The sequence below is a fragment of the Hipposideros armiger genome, unplaced genomic scaffold (assembly GCF_001890085.2).
Source record: "Hipposideros armiger isolate ML-2016 unplaced genomic scaffold, ASM189008v1 scaffold_148, whole genome shotgun sequence".
NCBI classification, from domain to species: domain Eukaryota; kingdom Metazoa; phylum Chordata; class Mammalia; order Chiroptera; family Hipposideridae; genus Hipposideros; species Hipposideros armiger.
In genome coordinates, this window is record NW_017731498.1 from 1,732,091 (window position 1) to 1,747,727 (window position 15,637).

Sequence of the window (15,637 nt, forward strand, 5' to 3'; positions counted from 1 at the left end):
TGAAAAGAATGAGATCTTGCTATTTGCAACAACATGGATGGAACTTGAAGGCATTATGTTAAAGGAAATAAATCAGACAGAGAAAGACAAATACCATATGATCTTACTTATAAGTGGAATCTAAAAAACAAAACCAAATAAAACACACCAAGCTTATTAATCTAGAGAACAGATTCGTGGTTGCCAGAGGCAGGGGGTGGGAATGGATGAAATGAGTGAATGGAGTCAAAACATACAAACTTCCAGTTAGAAAATTAATAAGTCATGGAGATGTAATAATAAAATAAGCATTAACAAATAAATATAATGTGTCTAGGCTTTCCCAAAACATTTGGCAAAATTTTTCTTGATACCTCCATGAATGAAATGGAAAAATATAAGTTAAATGATAATGACTGAGTGAATTCACAGTTAAACTCAGAAAAAGAGAAAAAAAAACCCTCAATTTACAGATAAATACCCAGACAGATACCCAGAGAAGGGTGATAACTTCTGTATAATAATGATCAGTTACCAACTCAGAACTAGAGGGGGGTTTAAGAATCACGTGTTTGGTTAGCAGGTAGTGTCGAGTGCCAGTTGGCTCATTTCTTAAATGACAGGTGGGGTAATTGATGTGATTAGACATGCAGTGACCAGCCCGGTTGTCCAGATGGTAGAAAGGGTAGCCCCAAGTTGAAGATTATGGGGGCAGGTGTTCAGTCTGGGGGTGGGGTGGGGCTGGCCGTGGTCTAAAGAGAACACAGGCAGTAGCGTTGCACATTAATTGGTAGGGAATCTGGAACTGCATAGTGTGAGAGCATGGGTTTTGATTTCCCTCAAAATATGGGTCCCAGTATTGAAGAATAATGATCCTATGAAATTTTAAAACATTATTAAACAAATTTTATGTTATAGTCATTATAGTAAATAGGTGCATTTAAAATAGGAAAATAAGGGCCGGCCGAGTGGCTCAGTTGGTTAAGAGCTCGCTCAAGAGTTTGAGCTCTGAGCAACAGCGGTTCNCTCTGAGCAACAGCGGTTCGAGTCCAGCCCGAGCTGAGCAGCCGCTGAGCTGCCAACAGGTAGCAGGATGGCTCAGCTAAAAACAAACAAAAAAACAAACAAACAAACAAACAAAAAATAATAAAATAAAATAGGAAAATAATTCAAAAAAGGGAATACTGATTTAGAGGCATTATATATACTGTGTGTTAATTACTTCTGTTATATAATCCCATTGCTTCTAAAATGTTTGCTGTCTCCACTTAATAATAAGCTCCAAAGAGCAGGGATTGTGTCTTCTTTGTTCATGGCTCTATCCCTAGTACTAGCAAGGTGCCTGTGCTTAGTACTTACATTGTTTGTTCAGTGAGCAAGTGAATGAATAAATGAACAAACCAATAGGCAAATGAGGTAATGAATCAGGAAATGCTGGCTAACTATTATATTAACATGGATATCCTGAAAACATTTGTAATTTTAGTAGAATTAGTATTAGAATTAGCTTGTCACAGTGAGAACGAAGCAGAGCAATAGGTAATGGACATAAATCATGTCATATCATATGATACCATGCCATAATTTGTACTGTTTTGATGTCAGGGAGTATGTATTTACCGGTAGTTGAAATTCCTACAGTTGACTATCTTTTTGTTAGTGCAGTAGAACTACATGGAGAAAAATAACAATTACACAAATGCATTTGCCTGTAAAAGTTTTTTAATGCTAGATATTTGAACATCGAATATTTAACATTCAAAGAAATTCATATATATATTTTTAAAATGTGTAAGTGACTCAAGGAGCCAGAAGTGTCTAGGATACTTAATTAAGAAAAAATTCTATCTCAATTACTATGCCTTTCTCTATAGTGAAATAACTCTTTAACTGTCATGGAACTTTTGTGATAATAGCAGCTAAACATTATAGAGTATCTCACTTGTGCAAGGTATTCTGCATACCTTCAACCCTCACAACAACCCTAAAAGGGAGATGTCATTGTCCTCATTCACAGATAAGAGCCCAAGCCTTAGAGAGATAAAACACTGTGCCCAAGTTCACCCAGGTACGAAGCACCAGATTGCTTGCTCTGCCCAAGTATCCAATGATTGTTTTAGCACCCACCCCACCTCCACATTACATAAACTTTTAAATACTCTCTGCCTTTAATTATTTATGTTTATTAAAGAAAAACCCAATGCATGTCTATAACTTTATTTTTGAGGCTTATCAAGGGACAACACACAATGTCCTTCCAGTGCTTTGGTTTTTGTACCTTATACCACCCAGCGAGATTCACAGTGTGATCTTCACATACTTTACCTTTGGGTGTTCTGTCAACTTTCAGAATCAGCTTTAGAGGCTGACTGGGGTCCTTTAACGTGCTTTGCAACTTATCCTTGCCCTGAAAATGGACCAGTTCCCCCTTACACTCCTTACATTGGGAGGTTGAGGCATCCATACTGAAAACATGAAACACTTTTTAAGTCTGTTTATCATAAAAATTTATACCAACAGTTTTGATTTCCCCTCATAACATATATGTATCCATTGGAATTCTTGATCACATACAATACTGAAGGAATTTATTGGAAGGATATAAGGTCACTCATAGATCTAACAAATCCTAGGGAACCAGATTTAGGGAGTAGGAATCTTGGGGGATGAGAAATTTAGAATCATAGCCAAGGTTATGCTACGGAATACCTGGTTCAAGCGCTGCTATCAACTGGTGCATATGTTTGTGTCTACACATTTATGTATAATATTCTTCATTGTTGAATTGCATCATTATTAATAAGAAAAATATTAGGAGAGATGGAATTAACCCAACTGTCCCTCAGTAGGGTATTGGTAAAATATATTATAATTTAATAAGAACTTGCTGAATAATAATTATATAATGTGTTTATGTAATGTATCTATATAAAATTATAATGTACAATATAAAAATATTGTAGATTTAAACATGCACTTATAGAATGATATTCAAGATATTAAAAGTAGGGAAAAGTTACAAAATACTATATTTTGTACTATTCTATTTTTGTTTTAAAATATATTTATTTTTATATGTATGGAAAAAATTTAGGAGGAATATATACCAAACTCATAATAGTTGTCCTCTCCAGGTAATTGGTTAATGGGAACCTTTGATTTATTACATCATATTTCTGTAAGGCATGCAATATTTTTACTCCTAAATGTAAAGTAAATGAATATGGCTCAAATAACTGGAGCCTTTAATTGAAAGATTTTCTCCCGACTACTCACAGTTTTAGTGTAAATAGGGCAATGACAGCCCTATTTAGCTTTTTGTGCTCTATGTAAATAGATGTTCTCAAAATAAGGATTGATACTCCTTTCCCTGCTCTCCTTGTCCTCCATCATAGTAGTCCTCATTGCATCAGTGAGTATGGTCAGCTGAATATTGTAAGGAAACAAAGAACAGATTCTAAATAATTTTACATTGCAATTTTGTGATTGCTATGGAGTTGCATGCTTTAAATATTGCTTTACCACAGTATGTGGATCTTAATGCCACTTTAGTTTTACATGTTTTATTATTTTATCTATCATCATCACCATCATCATTACTTTTTTAGTCAAATACCTAGTTTTAAATATCAGTTTATTCTCTAAAAGCACTCCATTTCCCATTCTTGCATAATCCTTGTATTTCTATTATAGGAAAAAATTTAAACTTTGAGGAAAAGCTTTTAGGTAAAGTTTTAAAAATATTTTGTATGCATTTAAATTTGGCATAAAACTCAGAACTTATTTTAGTTTGATCAATTTTAATGTTTTATATTACTGAACCGAGGTTACTGAAACTTATAAGACATTTTAGTGTAACAATTTAATCATGATAAGAGTTAAATTCATGCTTTTTTTTGCTTATTTGTTTGTTTTTAGCATTCTATATTGGAAGAAGAGATTTCTATAGATGAAAAAAATGCCTTTGTTTAGTAAATCACACAAAAATCCAGCAGAAATCGTGAAAATTCTGAAAGACAACTTAGCCATTTTGGAAAAGCAAGACAAAAAGACAGACAAGGTATGAGCTAAAACAATAACATTATTATTAAAATACATGTATTCCAAGACCAAAAACCAACATCTGTGATGGGATACATAGGGTCTCTGTAAATACATTTAAATTGATTTCACGTTTTATGCAGCTAATAATTGTTGAATCTGTTGTCTTGAACTCTTGCTTTACTACCTAGAGCCTCTGACCAACCTTGGATCCCTCTGGACTACATAGCTTAAAAATCTAAGGTGTTATACTGGTATATATGTCATACTGGCAAGAGAGGTAAAAAAATTTTATTTAAAGATCAACTGATAGTTTCTACTGCAGTGCAACCTCATTTTAACATTATTTTAAGGTCCTACCAAGCAGAGCTTCCTCATAGGAATGTCTTTTTGGTATTTTAGTTATTCCCTTGAAGGGATGTTGAATTCTACATATTTGATTTATCTCTAAAGCTACTAGTTTATGGCAAGATTCAAGAAATCCATAAAAGAAATACCTTTGAGTGCATAGTATATTTCTGTCTCAATCTGTGATACCATCTTGTGTTCTTGTGAGGATGTAGAAATATATTTCTCATCCTACATCTTATAAGTAATGTAGAAATATATTTTTAATTCCAATGTACTTTGCAATAGCAAGCCAAATATTGGTCCAAATAGAAAAAAGAAATGACCTTCATAAAAAAGTAAATCTAAATGACAAAAGAGAGGAAAAAATTTAAAAAAAACATAAGATAGTCATTTTTATTAGTAGCCAGGAAAAGGCTAACCAATTAAACCCACATTATATTCATATTACACAATGTGTACCTTGGCAAAAATGAAAAAGGTCTGATGGTATTAAGTGTTGACAAGTATGGAAAGCAGTAAGAACTTTCATTCATTGTTGGCTTTTGGAAACCAGTTTAGGATATTACAATATCTGTTAGATAGGAGGGTATGCATGTTCTAAAATCCTGCAGTTCACAGCTAGATATAAACTCTAGAGATGTTCTTCGATATTTTCCCAGGATGCATGTACAAGAATGTTCATAGCATTGTGTTGTTCATAATAAACCCTCAATGGAAACAACCCAAGTGCCTGTCAGTGGTAGAACTGATCCTGAAGTTGTGGTCCTGCCATCAATGGAATACCATAGAGCAATGAAAACTAAATAACTGCTGCCTACATGCAGCAGCATGGATGAATCTCACAACTATAGTGTTGAGTGAAAGAAGCAAAAAAAAAAAAGGGTACAGGTGTATTATTCCAAATCAGCAGAACTAGACTATATTGTTTTGGTATGTAAACATAGGTAAGAAAACTACAAAGAAAAATAAATACAAAGTAAATACAAAGACATAAAAGTATTTACTTCTAGGCTGGAAAAGGGCCATTTAGGTAACTTCTGGGGTACTAAAAATATTTATTTCTTGACCAGTGTTATGGTCACACAAGTGTTTGCTTTATAATTATAAAGCAATTTATATAATTATAAAAATTTTATATTTTATTATAAAAAATTTTAACTCTCTATATATGTTTAAAGTACTCTTCTGTGGGTAAGTTAAAAAACTTCCAACCCTTGATAAATGAAGGTTTGCTTCTCAGATCATAAAATGTATCTGGAAATTATTTTTTTTAAGTAGTATCCATAACCATGAATTATTTTTAATTATTTTGCTTTATTCTTATTCCCATCTTCAATTATAATGATTAGAGTACTCTACTTAAAATAAAACTATGGTATATTTCTATTAAAATAGTCAACAAATCAAATTGTTAACTAATTGGCCTATTCTCCTCTTCTCACCAGTGTTAATTAAAAAATTTTATAGAGATATAATTCACATACCATATAATCTACCATTTTAAATTGTACAATTCGGTGATTTTTAGTATACTTACAAAGTTGTGCAACCATCACGACTATCTAATTCCAGAACATTTTCATCGCCCCAGAAAGAAACCCTGTACCTGTTAGCAGTCATTCCTCATTCTCCCCTCCCCAGATCCTGGCACAAGTCTACTTTCTACCGCTGTGGATTTTCCTATTATTCTTTAAATGTAGTGAGGTGTTTTCTTGTTGGGTTTTTTTTTTTTAAGTTTCATAAATAGCAAAAAAGATAATGACTATATGTGAGGGAAAAGTGGATCGACAAAGAAAGCTTATGGGTTTTGACAACATATGATTTTATACCTAGTCCATTAAAAATCAGAATAGGGTTTTGTTGAAAAACCTTAGCAAATGCTTTAAATAAAAATTAGTAGCTACTGGTAAGTCTTTAAAATGGAGTCAATTTAATTTTCAAGAGTTAAATTTAGAATTAATGGCTTAAGGGAAGATTGTTTCAGTTATGTTGACTAAGTAGAAATACTAGCGTTTTTTTATATAAATAAATTCTAGTAGTTTTTTAAAATAAAAAAGGAGTGCCTACTAAATGTTTTTTGTTTGTTTATAACTGTACAGTGCTCTTTGATCATAAACAGGGCCTAAGAAGTGGTGTTTATTTGTTTGTTTGTTTGTTTATAGCCTGAAAATTTTTATTCTCTTAAATCTTAGCATACTTTTTGGTCACTAGGCTTCAGAAGAAGTGTCGAAATCACTGCAAGCAATGAAAGAAATTCTGTGTGGTACAAATGACAAGGAACCCCCAACAGAGGCTGTGGCACAGCTAGCACAAGAACTCTACAATAGTGGGCTGCTGGTGACGCTGATAGCAGACCTCCAACTGATAGACTTTGAGGTAAACTATCTGCTTTTCAATTTTAATATATATGACTGTCAATATTTGACTTTAATTTGTTATTACTGTTTATTATTTAAAAATACACTGTTTTCTAAAACTTCTAAAAGCACTTTAATCTTTTTTTTTAGACTCTACTTCATTTATTTCCACTCTGATCTTTAGTATTTCCTTCCTTCTACTCATTTTGGGCTACGTTTGTTCTTTTCTAGCCCGTTTAGCTTTAAGGTTAGATTGTTTATTAGAGATTTTTTTTGTTTCTTGAAATAGAACTGTATTGCCTTAAAGTTTCCTCTTAGAACTGCTTTGGCTGTGTCCCATAGATTTGGGGTCATTGTATTTTCATTTTCATTTGTCTCCAGGTATCTTTTGATTTCTTCCTTGATCTCATGGTTAACACATTCAATTTTTAGTAGCATGTTAGTCAGCCTCCATGTGTTTGTGCAGTTTTCAGGGTTTTTTTGTAATTGATTTCTAGTTTCATACCATTGTGGTCAGAGAAGATGCTTGCTATGATTTCAGTCTTCTTAAATTTATTGAGACTTGTTTTGTGGCCTAAAATATGTTCTATTCTGGAAAATGTCCCATGTGCACTTGAGAAAAATGTAACTTTGCCATTTTGGGGTGAAATCCCCTGAAAATATCAATTAAGCCCATCTGCTCTACTGTGTCATTTGAGGCCACTGTTTCCTTGTTGATTTTCTGTCTGGATGATCTATCCATTGATGTCAATGAGATGGTAAAGTCCCTGCTATGACTGTATTAGTGTCAGCCTCTCCCTTTATGTCCATCAGTACTTGCTTTACATATTTAGGCGTTCCTACATTGGGTGCATAGAAGTTTACAAGGGTTCTATCCTCTTGTTGGATTGATCCTTTTGTCATTATGAAATACCCTTCATTGTCTCTTGATAACAACCCTTGCTTTAAAGTCTATTTTGTCTGGTATAAGTATTGCTACTCCAGCTTTATATTCATTTCCATTTGCATGAAATATTATTTTCCATCCCTTTACTTTCTGTTTGTTTATGTCCTTCTATGTGGAGTAGGTCTCTTGTATGCAATGTCTGTATGGGTCTTTTTTTTGTTGTTTTTTTGTTTTTTTTATCCATTCAGCTGCACTATATGTTTTGATTGGAGCATTTAGTCCATTTATGTTTAAAGTAATTATTGATAGGTAGGTAGTTATTGCCATTGGTGTATAAAAATAGGTATCGTTTTCTGATTGTTTTTATAGTACTTCTCTGTTCCTTTCTTACTCCCTTGCTCTCTTTTCTTGTGTGTTCATGATTTTACAGTATTGTGTTTGGATTCCTATCTCTTTATTTCTTGTAGATCTCTTGTAGATTTTTGGTTTGTGGTTACCTAGTGTTTTCTATATACCAAGGTATGTTTATATCAGTCTATTTGAAGTTGGTCATTTAAGTTTGAACACGTTGTAAAATCACTACAATTTTTCCTCACCCCCTCCATGTTTATGTTTTTGTCATTATTTTTTACTTCTTTCATGTGTATTGTGTTTTTGTGTACCCTTAATTTATAGTTGTAGTTGATTGATCCACTCTTTTTATCATGTGTTTGCCTTTGTCAGTGAGAATCTTTTCTTTCCTATATTTTCTTATTCATGTTTTTGATCTTTTCTTTTCTTCTTAAACAAGTCCCTTTAACATTTCTTGTAGTATTGGTTCAATAGTGATGAACTTTAATATTTTTGTCTGGAAACTTTAACCTTTTTTTAATAAAGCAGAGGGGTATACTATAATGAAATTTGGTGCAGCTAGGTATTAAAGCAAGGTTAGTGGCCAATATTAATAATAATAATAATAATAAATAATATTTGTTGAGTGGTTACTACATGTTGGGCAGTTTTAAGTACTTATGTCATTTAATTCTCAAAACAACCTTTGTGATTAGTATTATATTATAAGCCCCATTTTATAGATGAAGAACCTAAAGTTCAAAGATATTAAGTAATTTGCCCAAAAATCACTCAGTTACTAAGAGCCTAAGCTGGGATGCAAACTCAGTATCTCCCAAACCTATTCTTTTATTAAAATATTATAAAATATTTTACCTATTAATATATTATACCAATGTTTTAAGAAGCTTGTTAAATGCTAGTAATATAAGATATTTATCTAATTTTCAAAAACAAGTATACCTAATTTACCTAAATAATCAATTAACTACATAAAACAAAAACCTAGATACCTAAGTGGTGAATACGTGTAGGCATTTTCTTATCTATTATGTATGTGACTTAGAACAGTGATTTTTTTCAGTAAAAAAAATGTATAAGCAAGTCAGGTTTGGGCACTGGCTATTTCAACAGAGGAAATCTTGCTTTTAATTTGTTTGTTGTTTTGTTACTACTATCAGACTTTTGATACAATCAGGTAAGTGCTTGTCTCCATTAATCCTCAGAGATAGAAGACAATGGAGATTTCTGAAATAAATTGCTTTTAGTTTTGTCATTAAGGAAGTGAAAAGAAAACGAATTGCAGTGATTTGACCAAGATAAGGTCAGGGCTCCGGGGATGTGTGCAAATACTGGCCCCGGGCTCTCTGGACTGCTTAGACTGGGCAAGATGTTTGACTGGCGCCCAAGGTTAGGAATGCAGAGTAAGGCCACTCTGGAGATGTGAAGCCAGTGTTGGCTGGAAGCAGCACTGACTCAGGAACCCACGGAGCCCAGACTTCACCTCATCCTTCCCTTCAGACAGACACCCTGTCTTTTTCTTCTTTCCCTCTCGTATCTATTTCTCTCTTTGACATTTTCTGCCCAATAATGTCTTTTCGTACTTTTTCCTCTTGCCAGGCTTGCTCACTCTCCCTCCCATTTTCTTTTTAAAGTGGCCATATGTTGAATGTAAGTGTAGTTTTATCATTGTGTTTATATACTTTCATGTTTCTTTTATTTAGTTTAAAATGAGACATTGTGCTGTGCTTAGTGGAAATACACTAGACTTGGAATTAGAATTGTTTAGAGTCCCTGATCTGCCATTCGATAGTAGTATAACCTCTTTGAGACTAAATTTTCTCATCTATAAAATAGGAATAATATGAACTTACAGCATTGTTTTAAATATTAAAGTAAATAAAACATATACATATATATGTTATGAAAGAACATTACATACAAATGTAAAGTAGTATTTTCTCATTTCTTCTTTTTCTCAAACTAAAGTTAAATGTAAGCTGGTTTATTTTAGTTATAACCCTTGATGCTTGTTTACTTTGTTACGTTAGTTTGAGATTTGGGTGGTTAGTGACCATAAATTGGAAAAAGACACATGCTCGTGGATTATAGTATTATATTTCTATACATCTATTTTTTGCACATTTCCCTAAAAGCAGCAATGTATTAAGCTATTATCATCATTAATTAATGTTAGCTTGAGTTAGTTTATGAAATTAAGCCCAATTTGTAGTTGGATGCCAGAAGGAATAGGATCAAGGATGGTTGTGTTTTGAAGACCGAGTTGGGGAAGAGATGTCCTCAGGTTCAGTGTAGTGATGTAGGGAAGCCTTGAGCAGCCACAGAATAGCATAGGCTCAAAGTGCTGTCCAGTAGCTGGGGAGATAGGTGCACACCAAAGAAACACTTTGGGTATCTCCCAACCTTGTTCAGCATTGGGTTAGATAATAGAAGAGGAACAATAAGAAACACTTATGCAAGTTTCCCTTATTTTACATGGTACGCTGAAAATAAATAAATTTAGAGAAGACATTTATTTTAAAATTATTTCGGGATTAAGACATTCAGTTCCCTGAAAATTGACTTCTGTGTTATCAAGTGGAGTATACTTCTACTTTCTGGAATCCTTGTGGGGAAAGAAGTATCTTTCTAAATATTTGAATCTTTGATATAGCTGAAGATTAACTCTTCAAATGCAGAGAGTCAAATAGATTACTTTTGTGAGTTACTTTACATTTTCTTTATAAAATGCATTATATTCTTGCCTTCCCTCCATAATAATGTACTATATGTCAGAATTTTTTACTGATGAATCAAAACTATTATTAGGAAACTCTGTTATTGTGATAACAGCAGATAGATTTTTTTTTCCTTCAGCTTTACTTAGGTACAATTAACCAGACAGTTCTTGACTTTGTTCATTTAGTTGTAATGTGATGCCTAGAACATAGTTATAAATGAATGTGATTTTCAGTAGATGAAGCTGTTCTCAAGTCCATAGAAAATATAAATACTTCTTGGTTGAATGAAAGAATGAAAAACAGTTAAAATATAGGACAGTTAAGAATTAAGCATAACATTAACTACACTTGTATAGTATTTTCAGGAAGGAGTCAGCATTGCTAGCATTATTACCCTGCTTGCAGAAGTGGGCCATGTATCTCTCTGGACTGGAGGCATGGGTGCTGCTGCTGATCCTGCAGGCGGCAACTTCCCTTCTCAATCCTAAAGTATCCATATAAGCTAGTGACAGCTTGATAAAATTTCTCCTAACTGCAAGCTCCGTCTAATCACAGAACCCCACTGCCCTCATGTCTTGGTTCATAGGTAGCACTGGTACCACCCCCTCTGGATTAAGAGTATCTTACATACTAGGACTGTTTCCCATACCTAGTGTCATGTCCATTGGTTGGTTAAATTAATGGATGTAGGAGTGAGAATGAGAGACAGAACCAGAGGTAAAGGAATTGGACCAAAGGAAGATGTCCTGAGGCACAACAGTAAGCTGCTTTTCTTAGTAAAGTGTGTGGGAGATAATTCGAGTAATGATAAAGTCATTTCAGTAAGTGAATAACCTCTCCTGGGGCTTCTTTGAAGAGAACAACAGTCATTTGGCTATACATTTTCTGGTATGTTTTTATAACAGGAAGGAAAATTTATTACTTTAGGGATGGGCTGTAGCTTTTGTTAGAAAACCTAAAAGAATGTTGCATTCCTTACAGACAAAAAAGTGAACTTTAGTTTAGAAGTCACCTAGATGGGCTTTTTGTTAGTTGTGAAAGGTGAGGTCTCTAGGCAATTTTTGTTAGTTGTGAAAGGTGAGGTCTCTAGGCAATTTGGAAGGAAAAGATTGAAAGAAAGGAGCTTAACTTAGAGTCCCTTTAGAGTAAAGTAACAGAAATTTGAGAAATGCCCTCTCTTGGGCTCCTTTCATAGGAGTAGGAAATAGAAGAGAGATAGGAAAAGGATTTGGAGTGAGGGACAGAAAAGGTTCTAGATTCATGACGGAGGAAGGGGCTTAAGGAAAAGGATGATCAGTAATGCAGAGGAACCTTTAATAACAGTGATATGAGGATTCAATTTGAAGTTGTTTCTGCACTGTGCTACCCTTTGTTACCTTTAAATCTTGAATAAAATAACTCGGTGCTAACAGTATATGTTGAGTGAAGAAGGGGCGGTTTTCTACACTTGGGATAAACAGTGTTGAGAGCTAACTAGTTGCAGCAGGCAAGACAAGAAACAGGGTTGAAAGGAGCTAGGAGTAGAGAGAAGTTTGAAATCCAGAGCTGACAGCAGTGATGGTGGCCCAAGGTGCTGGCTTAGATTTGGTAGCAGGGACTGACTGGGGAATCTGTGTGACAAACCCATTTCTCCTTCAGGTATCAAGAGGAAAGCAGTCCACTGGGGTGAGGAAAGACAGAGAAAGCACTGCTATCATGTAAACAAGGGCTAGTGAGGAGCTATACCTTTGGTTAAAATTGTCTTAAGAGAAAATCTTATTACTTTATTGCCATAAATTTTTATGTAAGCCTTAAAATTGCTAACAGAGAAGAACCACTTCAGCATATTTTTAATAAGGTTTTGTTAAAAAAAAGTCGTGGCTGAGATTGCAAGGCTTCTGATTTTGTGGGCTCAGGATCAAACTCAGAGCTGTTTTTGAGGTTTGGCCACTATTCAAGATACAGCTTTAAACTCTTTGATGTTTTGAAACACAATGTGATAAGAGATCAAAGGATGAAAATGTATTGCTTGTAAGAGGTGATGCATTCGTTTTAAAGGTAGGTGTGCCTTGCAAAACTAGGGTGGATGCAAAGGCAACTGTTCAGGCTGAATTAGAAAGCAGCTCAAAGAAGCAGAAAACTTACTACTGTGCTAATTTAATCTGGAATGATTATTTTTGCTACATTAAAAAAACCAGGATCTGCACTCCAAGATCAGCTTCTTAATAAGCCATTTTATAGTCCTAAGTGTTTGACAATTTCCACGCCCTGAAGATCCTTTTCTGTTCCCTGGCCCTGATTACTGGTTTTATTACTGTAAAAATGAGAAATCATGAAGTCATAAGATTTGAGTGTACTTCATGCATTTAACAATTTGAAATGCTTACTATGTGTGTAGGGCATTGATTCTATTTGGTCTTGATTCTGTTTGGTTGTTTATATATTTTACATCTGTCATCAGACAGATTAAGTTAAAGAATTTAGACTCTCAGGTGAGGGAAATGCTATATAATATTAAATAAAATTTTATATTATTGTTACCCTATTGTTTTCTTAAAACTAATCAATGTAAACTTTAGAAGCATTTATACCTATAAAGGTACATAATTTATGGGTGATTAAAAATGGTATCTGGGGGTGACCAGTTAGCTCAGTTGGTTAGAGCGTGGTGCTGATAACACCAAGGTTGCCGGTTCAATCCCCGCATGGGCCACGGTGAGCTGCGCCCTCCCTAAAAGAGTCAACTATACCATTGTAGCATGAAAGCAATGTGTAACCAATTACCATGGCTGTTCCCAATAAAATTTACAACAACAATAAAAAAGAATGGTATTTGGCTTCAGGCCCTTAATCAGAAGCATAGCCTGTTCACTGTTTGTATTTCCCCTGTAAAAAAATAAGACAATGACCATTGAAATTTGACCTTACCGTACTTTTTAAGGAAGGCGACTTGCCATAATGAAGACTGCTCGTGCCATGTATAATGTACAAAATACTTTGTCTGCCTAGTCCCTCTGCTTTCTGGGAAATGCTCCTTTCTTCCCCTCTCCCATAGTTATAGTGGGAGCAGACATTTTGTGCAACGTGACACCCTGTCCATCACACAGCTGATTGGCTGAGCAGTGGACATCAGACCAAAGTAGGGCCAGAGTATTTGTGGGATTCGGAACCGGAACTGAGACAGAACCCAGTCTCTAACCAGGAGCTAAAGATATTAGATATAGTTTCTCCTTCAGTGGCCAGGTTTCCTACCATGTAGACTAAAGAAATAGAGAAGAGAGAAGCCAGTTTGCAGAGAAGACAGAAATGAATGAAGAAAATAGATAGAGAGATGAGGGTAAGGATAGGGGGGCTCCCTGATAGAATTCATGTAACATGTAAATTTAATTAAACTTAAAAATTTTTTGGAGCAATGAATTCTGAGCACAGCTCTCTGAAACTTTCCCAGTATCTGTAAGTTAGTTTAGTTTGAATTTTAGTCCCCTGCAAAAGAGTCCTTGCTATCCACGCAGTCAACACCGTCCTTTGCCCTCGCAGACTGCTCTGCCTATCTAGTTCTGCTACTGAAATTCAGCACAAGCATTTGCCCTGCCCACCTCCACTCTCCACAATCCCCAGCCTGAAGCCAACACACAGGAGGTTAGTAGAGCAGTCCATGACTTCAGCGCCTTCAGTGATGTTTCATTTTTAAAAATCAAGGTGTAATTTACAAACAGTGACACTCTTCCTTTTTAGTGCACAGTTATGTGATGTGGAACAATTCCATCACCTCCAAAATTCTCCCAGGCCCCTCTGTAGTCAGCTTCTGCACCTACCCCAGCCTCTGGAGACCAGTGATCTATCTTCTGCCCCTGTATTTTTGCGTTTGCAAATGTGTAAATGGAACCATACAGAGTGTAGCCTTTTGAGCTTGTCTACCTTGACTTAGCATAATGCATTTGCTGCTCATCCATGCCGTTGTCATGTATCAGGAGTTTGTTCCTGTTTATTGCTGAGCTGTATTCCATTGCATGGATGTGCGACATCATTTATCCATTCCCCAACTGAAGGATATTTGGGGAATTTTCAGTTTTTAACAATTATAAATAAAACCTGTAACCATTTACATGTTTTTATTTTGTTTTGTTCTTTTGGTGTGAATGTAGGTTTTCATTTCACTTGGATAAATACCTAGGCATAGGATTGTTGGGTCGTGTCAGATATTTTTGTTTGTTTTGTCTTTGGTTTTTTCATTTTAGCCGTTCTAATAAGTGTTAGTGGTATCTCATGTGGTTTTAATTTTCATTCCCCTAATGACTAATGATGCTGAACATCTTTTCAAGTGTTCATTTGCCACCATATCTCTTATTTTGTGACCTGTCTATTCAGATCTTTGGTCTTATTATTTCATTGTTGAATTTTGAGAATTCTTTATATATTCTGTATACAAGTCAGTGGCAGCATTTTTAAAGTGGGTAGTTCCCACCCCCCCAATCCCTGCCCTCTTTTGCTCTCTCATTTGCCTTTTCTCACGTTTGTTATCAATCAGTGAAAGATGCTCTTTATCAGTAGTTACTCCTAATCACTATGACTACTCTTCATCACTTCTTCCCTCTTTTTATCTTATTTGATTCCAGTTGATATTTCCATACATATCATTCATTCAGCAAATAATTGTTGAGTATCTCATGTCAGGGCTGACCTTGTTTGAATTTCCCAGCTAACACAAGTGCTTCTTCAGGTTTGATATCTAATCAGTTACAGTATATGTAATCTTAGAATTAATGGCTAATTTCAGGCAATTTTGGTCATTTCTAGATGTTGTTGCATTATCATCAAAGATGGTTTTAGAGGTTTTTTTCCCTTTTTCTGACCACTTCTAGTTCCAGAGCTTTAAGATCTGGCCACCTGAGGGTTGCAGAAGACTGGTTTTGAAATAGTTAAGGTTTTACTCCAGTTATATATAGTGTGATGCATGGGTATCTACAAAGGCT

General features: G+C 34.7%; 1 protein-coding gene across 3 annotated transcripts in view; it reads left to right on the forward strand.

Moving 5' to 3' along the window:
- Window positions 1-15,637, forward strand: part of CAB39L (calcium binding protein 39 like) — a 149,373-nt gene that overhangs the window by 74,343 nt on the left and 59,393 nt on the right. For all 3 annotated transcript variants that reach the window (XM_019650867.1, XM_019650869.1, XM_019650868.1), the window contains 2 exons: window positions 3,898-4,039; window positions 6,583-6,747. In XM_019650867.1, coding sequence (XP_019506412.1) covers window positions 3,929-4,039; window positions 6,583-6,747 — 276 coding nt within the window. In that variant the 5' untranslated portion in view covers window positions 3,898-3,928. The remainder of the gene's footprint in view (window positions 1-3,897; window positions 4,040-6,582; window positions 6,748-15,637) is intronic.